Raw genomic sequence first — 11,543 nt, 5'->3', positions numbered from 1 at the left:
TTTGGCGTTATCCCCTGCTTTTGCTCCTTAATTGCCTTCACCTGTGCGCCTCTCCATACTGCCTTCTTGGCCTTACTTCTACTGTGTTTTCCCTCTACAGTCTTTGTCTGTTTGCTGCCTCCTATTTACTGCTTGTTGTACTTCTACTCCGTCACTTACCTTCCAGTGTATCTTCCTTTGCTTTGCTGTCACCCCTTTATTTCTGTGCTCCTCTCTAACCTGGTGGCTGTGTTGGATTCATCCTTGTCTGCACACCCCCTGTGTGCATACATCCCTTTTGTGCTTCTTTGTGTACTTTTCTCTCTGTTATCCTGCTTCTTTGTATGCATGTGCAACGCACATCTCGTTTACTTTTGTACGTTGCACCTTCCTGCTCCTAGGTGTGCCTCTAAGCCGCTTACCCTTCCCTAGTGTCCTTGCTTATCTATTCTCTTCAGTATACTCTGCTGTGCGTTTGCACTTTTGCTTGAGACTTTCTCTCTCTCTCCCTCTTCCTGTCTTCCTCCTCTTGGTTACAAGTTTCTTCCCTACCTGTTTGTATCCAGTTCCCCGCTGCATGAACTAGTCCCTTGCGTCTGCGTGGGTGCGCTAGAGGGCAGCAACCTGGAAGGTGTCCAGCAGCCAATCATCCTCACCACTAGAGGCTCTGTCGAATACCTGGCCCTTCTTAGATTCTGCGCCTCTAGTGCGTCCTCAGAACGCACAGATCATTCGTTCCTCTCTCCCTGTGACCTACATCCCCGATATCCCGCCTCTTTGTGACTCCTACCAACTCCGCAAACACAGGAGCTCATGTGCCCTGGTCCCTAGACCGTGACAGCAGTTATCACTAGGGAGATTCCTGGTAGGAGGAAGGAGGTCCTGATTACCCTCTGTAGATCTTTAATTACCATTCGAGGCATCCTTGGCAGGAGGAAGGAGGTTCCAATTCCACTCTATAGATCTGTGGTTAAGTGACTATGATAAAAATGCCTATTTCAATATATATTATAATTTCTTCACTGATAGTGTGCACACTTTGTACTGAATTTGGCCCAGGGACAGATATATGTCGGATTCTTGATGTCCGAGTCCTTAACAGATCTCAACATTCAAGGTATCCTTGGCAGGAGGAAGGAAGTCCCAATTCCACTCTATAGATCTTTAGTGACCATTTGAGACATCCTTGGCAGGAGGTCCTGATTCCCCTCTGTAGATCTTTAGTTAACATTAGAGGGATCCTTGGCAGGAGGAAGGAGGTCCTTCCTCGTAGTATAGTATATAGTTATATATAACTATATAAAAGAACCCTTATATAGTTCTTAAATTATCACTAGAGGGATCCCTGGCAGGAGGAAGGAGGTCCCAATTCCACTCTATAGATCTTTGGTTACCATTCGAGGCATCCTTGGCAGGAGGACGGAAGTCCCAATTCCACTCTATAGATCTTTAGTTACCATTCGAGCTTCCTTGGCAGGAGGTAGGAGGTCCCAATTCCCCTCTATAGATCTTTAGTTACCATTCGAGCTTCCTTGGCAGGAGGTAGGAGGTCCCAATTCCCCTCTATAGATCTTTAGTTACCATTCGAGCTTCCTTGGCAGGAGGTAGGAGGTCCCAATTCCCCTCTATAGATCTTTAGTTACTATTTGAGGGAGCCCTGGCAGAAGGAAGGAGGTCCTGATTCCCCTCTGTAGATCTTTAGTTACCATTGGAGGCATCCTTGACAGGAGGAAGGAGGTCCCAATTCCTCTCTGTAGATCTTTAGTTACCATTTGAGGCATCCTTGACAGGATGTCCCGATTCCCCTCTGAAGATCTTTAGTTACCATTAGAGGGATCCCTGGCAGGAAGAAGGAGGTCCTGATTTCCCTCTGAAGATCTAGGAGATCCCAATTCCTCTATATAGGTCTTATTTATAGCTATATCTGATCTGATTATCACTAGGGGGATCCCCAGCAGGAGGAAGGAGGTTAAGATTCTCCTATATAGATCTTTAATTATTATAGGGATCACTACAACCAAGATATGTGCTGTCACTGATTTGTAAGGTGCTGACACCACATTCCTCAAATACTATAAGATTCAAGTTTCCAAAAAGGAAAAAGTTTTTTTTTATGACACTTTAAAGTTGTCACAACTGTCCACCTTTGGTTACATATCTTTCATATTTGTACTAACCTGGCCTCATGCATCACTGAACTGTGCAAGTCTCTTAATCAATAACACGGGTCTTTTATGTGTTTTGTAGATCTCTGTCTACTTCAGATAATACAGGAATGGAATCTCAAGGTGTTTTCAAGTTGTCTGTGTAATCAAGGTGTTTGCAGGTACCTGTGTAATCATCTGCTGCTCTAGGTAGAAGATTGCACAGACAACTTGCAAACACCTTATTAAAAGAGAACTATGGCCCAAACCTTTTTGGCCATAGTTCTCTTTAGGGTCACAGGAGGACATTTACTATGTCCTCCTGTGACCCAAAACTCAGCATATAGTGAGCTAATGCTCGCTATATGCTGACAGCGCAGGGTCGCACTGCGGCCGGGAAAGATCCTGACAATATTGTAGGGATTCACCCCGCCACCTGATTGACAGCTGGCTCTGCCTGTCTAGAGGCAGCTGTGCCTGCCCCCTCCTCCAGTCTGCACTGGAGGAATGGAGGGGGGAATCCCTGCAGGGAGCCGTGACTGTCAGTCACAGCTCTCTGTAGGGAGAAGATCAGGAACTGAGCGATCAGCGATATGTGATCGCTCAGTTCTCGATCTATAGACAGCTGCAGTGTCACACCTCTGCTCTAATTATGGGGATGAGTGTATTTCACTCTCCCCACAACACACCTTTAATGGGAATATCTATATTGCAATTGTTGGCACTGTTTTTTCCCCAGCAGGAGGAAAGAGCTTCTGACCTATATGGATCTTTAAGATGGTTATACACCAGTAGAATTTTGTTTTTTTGATTTGCAAATAGTTATTGGCGTCAAATTGACAATTGATTTAAACCATAGTGGTGAACAAACTTGAAAAAAAAGCAGGATGGACATTTTTTCTGATCCTGGGAGGAGAAACGAGGTCCTGATTCCCCTATATTGATCTTTAGGTTTTCCGAGAGGGATCCCCAGCGGAGAGCAGGAGGTCCTGATTCCCCTATATCGATCTTTAGTTACCCCTAGAGGAATACCCAGCAGGAGGAAGGACGTCCTGATTCCTCTATATCAATCTTTAGTAACCTCTAGAGGGATCCCCAGCAGGAGGATGGAGGTCCTGATTCCTCTATATAGATCTTTAGTTTTCACTAGATGGATCCCCATAAGGAGGTCCCGATTCCCCTATATAGATCTTTAGTTTTCACTAGATGGATCCTCATAAGGGGGTCCCGATTCCCCTATATAGATCTTTAGTTATCACTAGAGGGATCCCTGGCAGGAGGAAGGAGGTCCTGATTCCTCTATATAAATCTTCAGCTATCACTAGAGGTATTCCCAAACCGGAGGAAGGAGGTCCTGATTCCTCTATATAGATCTTCAGCTATCACTAGAGGGATTCCCAAACCGGAGGAAGGAGGTCCTGGTTCCCCTATATAGATCTTTAGTTATCACTAGAGGGATCACCAGCAGGAGGAAGGAGGTCTTGATTCCCCTATATAGATCTTTAGTTATCCCTAGATGGATCCCCAGCAAAGAGAAGGAGGTCCTGATTCCTCTATATAGATCTTTAGTTACCTCTAGAGGGATCCCCAGCAGAAGGAAGGAGGTCCTGATTCCTCTATATAGATCTTTAGTTATCACTAGAGGGATCTCCAGCAGAAGGAAGGAGGTCCTGATTCCGTTCTGACGAAGGGGGCGTTCCCCGGAAACGCGTTAACGTCACCAGCATACAGGAATCGTTCAGTGGATGCACACTGCCTGTCAGCTTATATTTCATCTCATGTTTGTGAGTACGTTTTTGTTTTTATCTCATGCTTACTGAAATAAAATTGACCTGCACCAGGAAAGGCGCCCCCTTGTGTTTACTTCATATATCACTAGAGGAATCTCCAGCAGAATGAAGGAGGTCCTGATTCCTCTATATAGATATTTAGTTACCACTAGAGGAATCTCCAGCAGAATGAAGGAGGTCCTGATTCCTCTATATAGATCTTTAGTTACCACTAGGAGGGTTAGCAGAGGGAGGAACATACTTTCCCCGATCTGCTCTGTGACCAATAAGGCAGGAAGTGCTGAGCTCTCCTGCTTCAGAGCTGTCACAAACCCGGCTGAAGTGCCAGGTAAACAGACGATCAAACACAGTCGTGTGCTTCATCATCTGTATTGGAGGGCAAGAGAGACATCAGGAGTCTAATAGACCTCTGATGTCTACATAAAGAGAACCTGTCCCCTCCAAACACTATCATATAGCCACACATGTTAGGTATCACCACAAGCGCCAGAGAGCGATCATTCTAGGGCCATAGTTCACTGTTAACTCTAAACTGATGAGCAGTAAAAGCTTTTAAAGCGTTGCCGTTGGACGAGTGCGAGAACTCGTCCAAATACTTGATATCTGCACCAATACTAGTATCAGTACATACCTAGTATTATTTAACTGAAAGAGTAGTTGATGCTTGGAACAGACTTCAAGCAGAGGTAGTGAATCAGTCTACAACAGGGTTTGGCAACTCCGGACCTCCAGCTGTGCTTTAACTACAAAACCCAACATGCCTCTGCCTCTGGGAGCCCTGCCTGTAACTGTCAGTAACTTGCAATGCCTCACGGGATTTGTAGTTCCACAACAGCTGGAGGGCCAGAGTTTGCCCACCCCTGGTCTACAGGAAGTGAATGAGAACATGCTTGGGGCGGACTCGATGGACCACGTGGTCTTTTTCTGGTGTTTCAAAGGAAACTCTCTATTGGGCGCGGAGTCATAGAACTACAGGACGCGAGACTCGCAACCCCAAACAGGATGTAGATGGGGAGACAAAGATATGGATCAGGGAACCATTATTTATGAATTACTCCTGGTAATGATGCAGAGGGGTGACATGAGCCCACCACACAGTTCAGGACAGGACTCTGAGGGCCCCCGTCACAGGACAGGACACTGAGGGCTAAGGCAATTCCATCATTTATCATCACCCATCATATCTCATCACCTTATATCACCCATCACCTTATATGATCCACTATCATCCATAATCTCCCATCACCTTATATCAGCCACCAGCCTCTATCATCCGTTATTTCCCATCATTCATTATCACCTGTCATCTATCATCTTATATTATCCATCTTCTCCCATCACCTTATATCACCCATCATCTTATATCAGCCACCATCCTCTATCACCCTACATTTATCTTCTATAATACATTCTCCCCATCATTCATCATCTTCCATCACCCATAATAGCCCACTGCCCCCTATCGCCCATCATCTCCCATTGTCCTCTATCACCCATCATCTTCCATCACATTTTATCGCTCATTATCTCCCATCATCTTCTCTCATTCATCATCTCCCTTCACCTTATGTCATCTACCATCTCCTGTCACCTCATATTATCCATCATTCCCGTTCTATCAACCTTCATTCACCAACTTCCACTGCCTTCTATTATCTATCATCTCACATCGCCTAATAGCATCTGTCATCTCCTTCTATCGCCCATTACCTTCAATCAACCATTAGTTTTTATCACCCATCACCTTCTATCACTCAATAGCTTCCATTGCCTTCTATCATTCATTATTCCCATTACCTTGTATCATCCATCACCTTCTATCACTCAATAGCTTCCATTGCCTTCTATCATTCATTATTCCCATTACCTTGTATCACCCATCACCTTCTATCACTCAATAGCTTCCATTGCCTTCTATCATTCATTATTCCCATTACCTTGTATCACCCATCACCTTCTATCACCCAATAGCTTCCATTGCCTTCTATCATTCATTATTCCCATTACCTTGTATCACCCATCACCTTCTATCACCCAATAGCTTCCATTGCCTTCTATCATCCATCATCTCTTATCACCTTCTATAATCCATTATTTGCCTTCTATCACTCATCACCTCCCATGATTTGCCTTCTATAACTCATCATCTCCCATCATTTGCCTTCTATCACTCATCATCTCCCATCATTTGCCTTCTATCACTCATCTTCTCCCATCATTTGCCTTCTATCACTCATCAGCTCCCATCATTTGCCTTCTATCACTCATCACCTATTCTCATTTATCATCTCCCCTCACCTTATATCATCCATCAATTCATCCTCTCCTGTCATCTAATATTATCCACCATTGCTCATCTATCAACTATCACCTCCTATTATTCATCAACTTTCACTGCCTTCTATCACTCATCATCTCCCATCATTTAATAGTGTCTGTCATCTCCCAGCATCTATCACCCATCGCTTTCTATCACTCATCATTTAATAGCATCTGTCATCTCCCAGCACCTCCTATCACCCATCACTTTCTATCACTCATCATCTCCCATCATTTGCCTTCTATCACTGATCTCCCATCATCCATCACCCACTGCCATCAGCTTCCATCACATTTGAATTGGTTGTTGGGGAATCGTGTAGGGTTGCACCGAGACCGGTATTGGTGCAGATACTGGGCATATCGACAAGTACTCGTGGAAATGCCCCGCTACTAAGCGCTTACTAATACCGGCGCTTTACATTCTTAAACAGAAGTGGCTGCCTGAGGTCCCACGCTCTCCTGAGACCATGCACAGCCTCCCGAGTGCCCGCATAGTCTCCTGAGACCCCACACAGCCTCCTGAGAGCCCGCACAGCCTCCTGACCTGAGACCCTGGACAGTATCCGGAGACCACGCACAGTCTCCTTAGAGCCCACACAGTCTCCTGAGAGCCCGCATAGTCTCCTGAGACCCCAAACAGCCCACCTGAGAGCTCGCACAGCCTCCTGAAACCCTGCACAGCCCACCTGAGAGCCTGCACAGCCCACCTGAAAGCCCGCACAGCCTCCTCAGAGCTCACACAGTCTCCAGAGACCCCGCACAGCCTCCTGAGAGCCCGCATAGTCTCCTGAGAGCCCACCTGAGAGCCTGCACAGCCTCCTTAGAGCCCACACAGTCTCCAGAGACCCCGCACAGCCTCCTGAGTGCCTACACAGTCTCCTGAGAGCCCACACAGTCTCCTGAGAGCCCGCACAACCTCCTGTAAGCCCGCACAGCCTCCCAAGAGCTCGCACAGCCTCCTGACCTGAGACCCTGGACAGTCTCCGGAGACCACGCACAGTCTCCTTAGAGCCCGCACAGTCTCCTGAGAGTCCGCACAGTCTCCTGAAACCCTGCACAACAGCCTCCTGAAACCCTGCACAACAGCCTCCTGAAACCCTGCATAGCCTCCTGAGACCCCGCACGGCCTTCTGAGACCCACACACAGGCCAACTGAGGGCACGCACAGCCTACCTGAGCCCACAGAGCCTCCTGAGACCCCCACATAGCCACCTGAGTCCCCCACACAGCCTCCTGAGAACCCGAACAGCCTCCTGAAAGCCCAAACCGTCTCCTGACAGACCACACAGCCTCCCGAGACCCCAAACAGTGCAGGTCCGTACAGGTGCGGGTGTCCCGCCTCGGACACAGACAGGATCCATCCTGTCAGCGTACGAGTACTGACACCCGCACAGACGTGCAGGGCGGGTGAGCGTAGGGCGGCATACTCCCATAGATAAGGACGGGGGCTGCGTACTAACCACTCGCAGAACCTGTCCATCCCGAGAGCTGCCCGATACGGCCATGCACGCAGCACAGAGCTGTACGTGCCGGCCTTTTATTCTGTGAATGAGGCCTTTGTAGCCTTGGTTTGGGAACTTGTGGATTTGTTTAGGCTACAGCTTGCCAATTTGAATTTTTTTATGCCAAGGACAACTTTAGTTTTAAAACAATTTTCACATTATGTTGATTTCACAATCTATCTAATACATATTTTAATGAGTAGTTAACACCTAGACACGCCCACAATACATTATTACTGATTATGCAATAAATATAAATTGTTTATCCAGATAAAGTAGAAACTGCTATACAGACGTTCTTGTGTCTGTCTAGGAAACCTTGCAAGAAGTCTAACTTCCTTCTCTCATTCATCATAACTTCTTCTCATCAACCCCCTCACCGTTAGATAGAATAACGCACGCAATCCCACAACGCACGCTGCTACCGCCTCACTTTCCGCCTTCTCTCACACCTTGTCTCCCTGACCCCGCCCACCTCCAGCAGACGGCCTGGATGGTGAGTGACACATGATCCCGGCCAATCAAGCGGCAGTCAGGGCTTCCGAATTCCTCCAATCAGGAAAGACAGGGCGGGAAGACTAGGTGAGGTCTCACAGGTCGAGATCTCTCACGTAACACCGCGGCGCAGGTGAGGCCGGTGACGTCACAGGGCGGGGCTAGGGCTTGTTTTTTCCCAGAAGTTGACCGAAACCGACCGGAGAGGATAATGGCGGCTGAGAGGAGAGCGGACGGGCAGCTGCTGGGGGCGCTGCTGCTACTGGCTGCGGGTGAGTTCTTACTTATCTGTAATACTCTAAGCACCTACCTGTCCCGGGGGCCTACCTGTCCTACCTACACACCTGTCCCGAGGGCCTACCTGACCGTAACTGTACTGAGTACCTACCCTATAATAAGTGCCTACCTACCTTTCCTACACCATACGGAGTACCCACCTATCTGTCCTATACTGACTGCTATTGTATTGTACCTGAAACTCTCTACATATTTAATATACTGAATTTCCTGCCCTGTACTCTGTACCTGAGAACACCTACCTGTTCTGTTCTCTATCCGGGTCTTCTATTGTTCACAGGAGAGCACCTACCTGTTCTGTTCTCTATCCGGGTCTTCTATTGTCTACAGGAGAGCACCTACCTGTTCTATTCCCTATCCAAGCCTTCTATTGTGTACTTGGGAGCACCTACCTGTCCTGTTCTTTATCTGGATCTTCTGTTGTGTACTTGGGAGCACCTACCTGTCCTGTTCTTTATCCGGATCTTCTGTTGTGTACTTGGGAGCACCTACCTGTCCTGTTCTTTATCCGGATCTTCTGTTGTGTACTTGGGAGCACCTACCTGTCCTGTTCTTTATCCGGATCTTCTGTTGTGTACTTGGGAGCACCTACCTGTCCTGTTCTCTATCCGGCCCTTCTATTGTGTACAGGTGAGCACCTTCCTGTCCTGTTCGCTATCCAGGCCTTCTATTGTGTACAGGTGAGCACCGTTCTGTTCTCTATCCGGGTCTTCTATTGTGTACAGGTGAGCACCTACCTGTCCTGTTCTCTACCTGGGCCTTCTATTGTGTACAGGTGAGCACCTTCCTGTTCTGTTCTCTATCCGGGCCTTCTATTGTGTACAGGTGAGCACCTACCTGTCCTGTTCTCTATCTGGCCCTTCTATTGTGTACAGGTGAGCTCCTACCTGTCTGACTACCCAATCTTTACCGGACACCCATCCAGCCCACAGGTGAGCACTTACCTGTCCTATCCTGCTCTCTACATGTGACTTCCTTTTACTGGGCTCCCCATACTGAGTTTCTGGCTCCACCCACTTCCTGTGGCCATTACAAGGGGCTCCCGCCATCCTCCCTGAGCCTATATGTTGTATTAGAATACAGCAGGAAAAGGGCAGCACCCTGAGGTGAGTGAGATCAGAACCAGGACCCTAAGTGGGGAGATCTCACCTCTGGAACCCCCAAGTCCTGGACTGAGCGGCACTAGTGTGAGAATATAAGGCCTGCTTGTTATCCAGATCCGCCCTCAGACCTCCCCACACACACCACAAATAAAAGCCACCAGCTACAGTGGAACTGTCGACCTTCCTGTAGTCCCTGGTGACTTCACTGGTCCTGTAATGTGGGGCACTCCAAATCCTTGAAGATTGTGGCCCCTTTACTCGTTCTCTCTCGTTGGGGGGGGATCACATCTGGGTGGAGTTGTCATCTTTCTCTCATAGACTAGCTCCGCTCTTGCCCAGACTTGTTCACATTTCTGTTTTGTCTTTTTTTTTTTTCCACCCATCACAGTGCCAGGGGAGGGGGTGGCGATAGTCAGAGTGGGGCAATACAGACAGTTCTTATTGCCGGCTTACTAATGAGACCCCCCTCAGTCTTGGGACACATCCTATCAGGGGACACAACGGTTATGTTACATACATCTCCCCTTCTCTAGTAATGAAGGGGTTAACAGTGTCCCCAAAGGCTACCCTCCGGTAATACTACGCTACTCCTGTGTCAGCATCTCGCTGACGTGGGACTGTGCGGTGATCCATAGCAACCAGCTAGTATAGTCAGAAGAATGAGATGCTGACGGGTTGCAATGGGTTACCACACAACAGCCTGGCAGCAAAATGGCAAGAGGTTTTTTTTGTCTGCTTTGCCTGGCTGGAAAGCTGCCAGTCGTGGGGGAAGACATTTGCTGTGCACAGCTGGCTTCGGGTCGCCCATCTACCCTGCTTCCCCGAAAATAAGACCTAGTTGTGACCATTCCCAGGGCCGGTGGTGGCATAAGGGGGAACTTGAAGAGCCGCGGGAGCCGATGCCTCCTCTATAGCGCCGGCTCCTGTCGCAGGTGAAGTGATGCCAAAAGCACTCCGGCTGTCAGGAATCGATAGTGAAAGTGCCCTTCACTCATTCTGGCCTTGGAAAGGTACGGCACCCCTGACCACCATATTTTTGTACATGAATAAGTGTGGATTGTTGAACATTAAAAAATAAGACCTAGTGTGTTTTTTTGAGGACAAAAAAAATATAAGACAGTCTTATTTTCGGGAAACACGGTATATACATATATGGGGCCCCTTGCCTGTATGTAAATGTTGTTCTCTGCAGGACTGGGGTTGTGCCAACCTGTCCATTGGTCCTCCCGCTGTCGTGGTTATAGGTGTACAGAATCGGGGGGGGTAGTCTAAAATTGGTGGCCAGTGCCAAATATCCAAGCTCACAATCACCGGCTGGACTGAATGCTTCCTGAACTCTGTGTAGCAGAGTGGGATTTGACCCTTCTGGACTTTGATCTCTGCCACGTATGTTGTAATTATTTGCTGGAGGATAATCCATGGCTGGCGCTCGGCCCGCACACACCGCCATGTGTTGTCACCTCAGGGAACGCATTGCTTTCGGAGACATGGGTCACCTTTATGTCTTAAAGGGGCCTGAGCACTGCACTGGATACGAGTTGTAGGTGGAAGTGACAGAAATGGGATTACACCACTACAGTAACGCATGGCAGCCAATCGGCAGTCTTTTATTGTCGAAAGGTGGAATTTGGCTGCTATGGGTTACCACGCGTTGCCGTTAATAGCAATCTAATGGAGGTATTAGAAGGACTGGGAGACTAGAACCCCGGGGTCACCAGTTTAGACACTGTCATGGCTGTCCGCAGCTCTCATCCTCCTCACCAGAAACTCCTGTCAGTTTCTCCTGAGGTTAAGGAATGTGGTGCGGCCAGTCTGACCGGCTCGTCTGGAGCCTCTTCCCTCCCTCTTCCCCGCTGTGTCAGGGCCGCACATAGGAAAGGCAACACCAAAAACAAAAGATTCACCAGACGG

At 48.0% G+C, this 11,543-nt stretch overlaps 1 protein-coding gene across 1 annotated transcript in view; it reads left to right on the top strand.

The window, feature by feature from the left end:
• The first annotated feature begins 8,443 nt into the window (after positions 1-8,443).
• F11R (F11 receptor) overlaps positions 8,444-11,543 on the top strand; it is a 15,431-nt gene continuing 12,331 nt past the window's right edge. Inside the window, exons 1-3 of the mRNA XM_018565216.1 lie at positions 8,444-8,504; positions 9,160-9,254; positions 9,405-9,461. Coding sequence (XP_018420718.1) covers positions 8,444-8,504; positions 9,160-9,254; positions 9,405-9,461 — 213 coding nt within the window. The remainder of the gene's footprint in view (positions 8,505-9,159; positions 9,255-9,404; positions 9,462-11,543) is intronic.

Source organism: Nanorana parkeri, unplaced genomic scaffold (assembly GCF_000935625.1).
Source record: "Nanorana parkeri isolate BGI_ZX_2015 unplaced genomic scaffold, ASM93562v1 scaffold823, whole genome shotgun sequence".
Classification (NCBI taxonomy): Eukaryota; Metazoa; Chordata; class Amphibia; order Anura; family Dicroglossidae; genus Nanorana; species Nanorana parkeri.
Note: the sequence above shows the minus strand (reverse complement) of the source record. Positions and strands in the feature narration are given on the sequence as shown.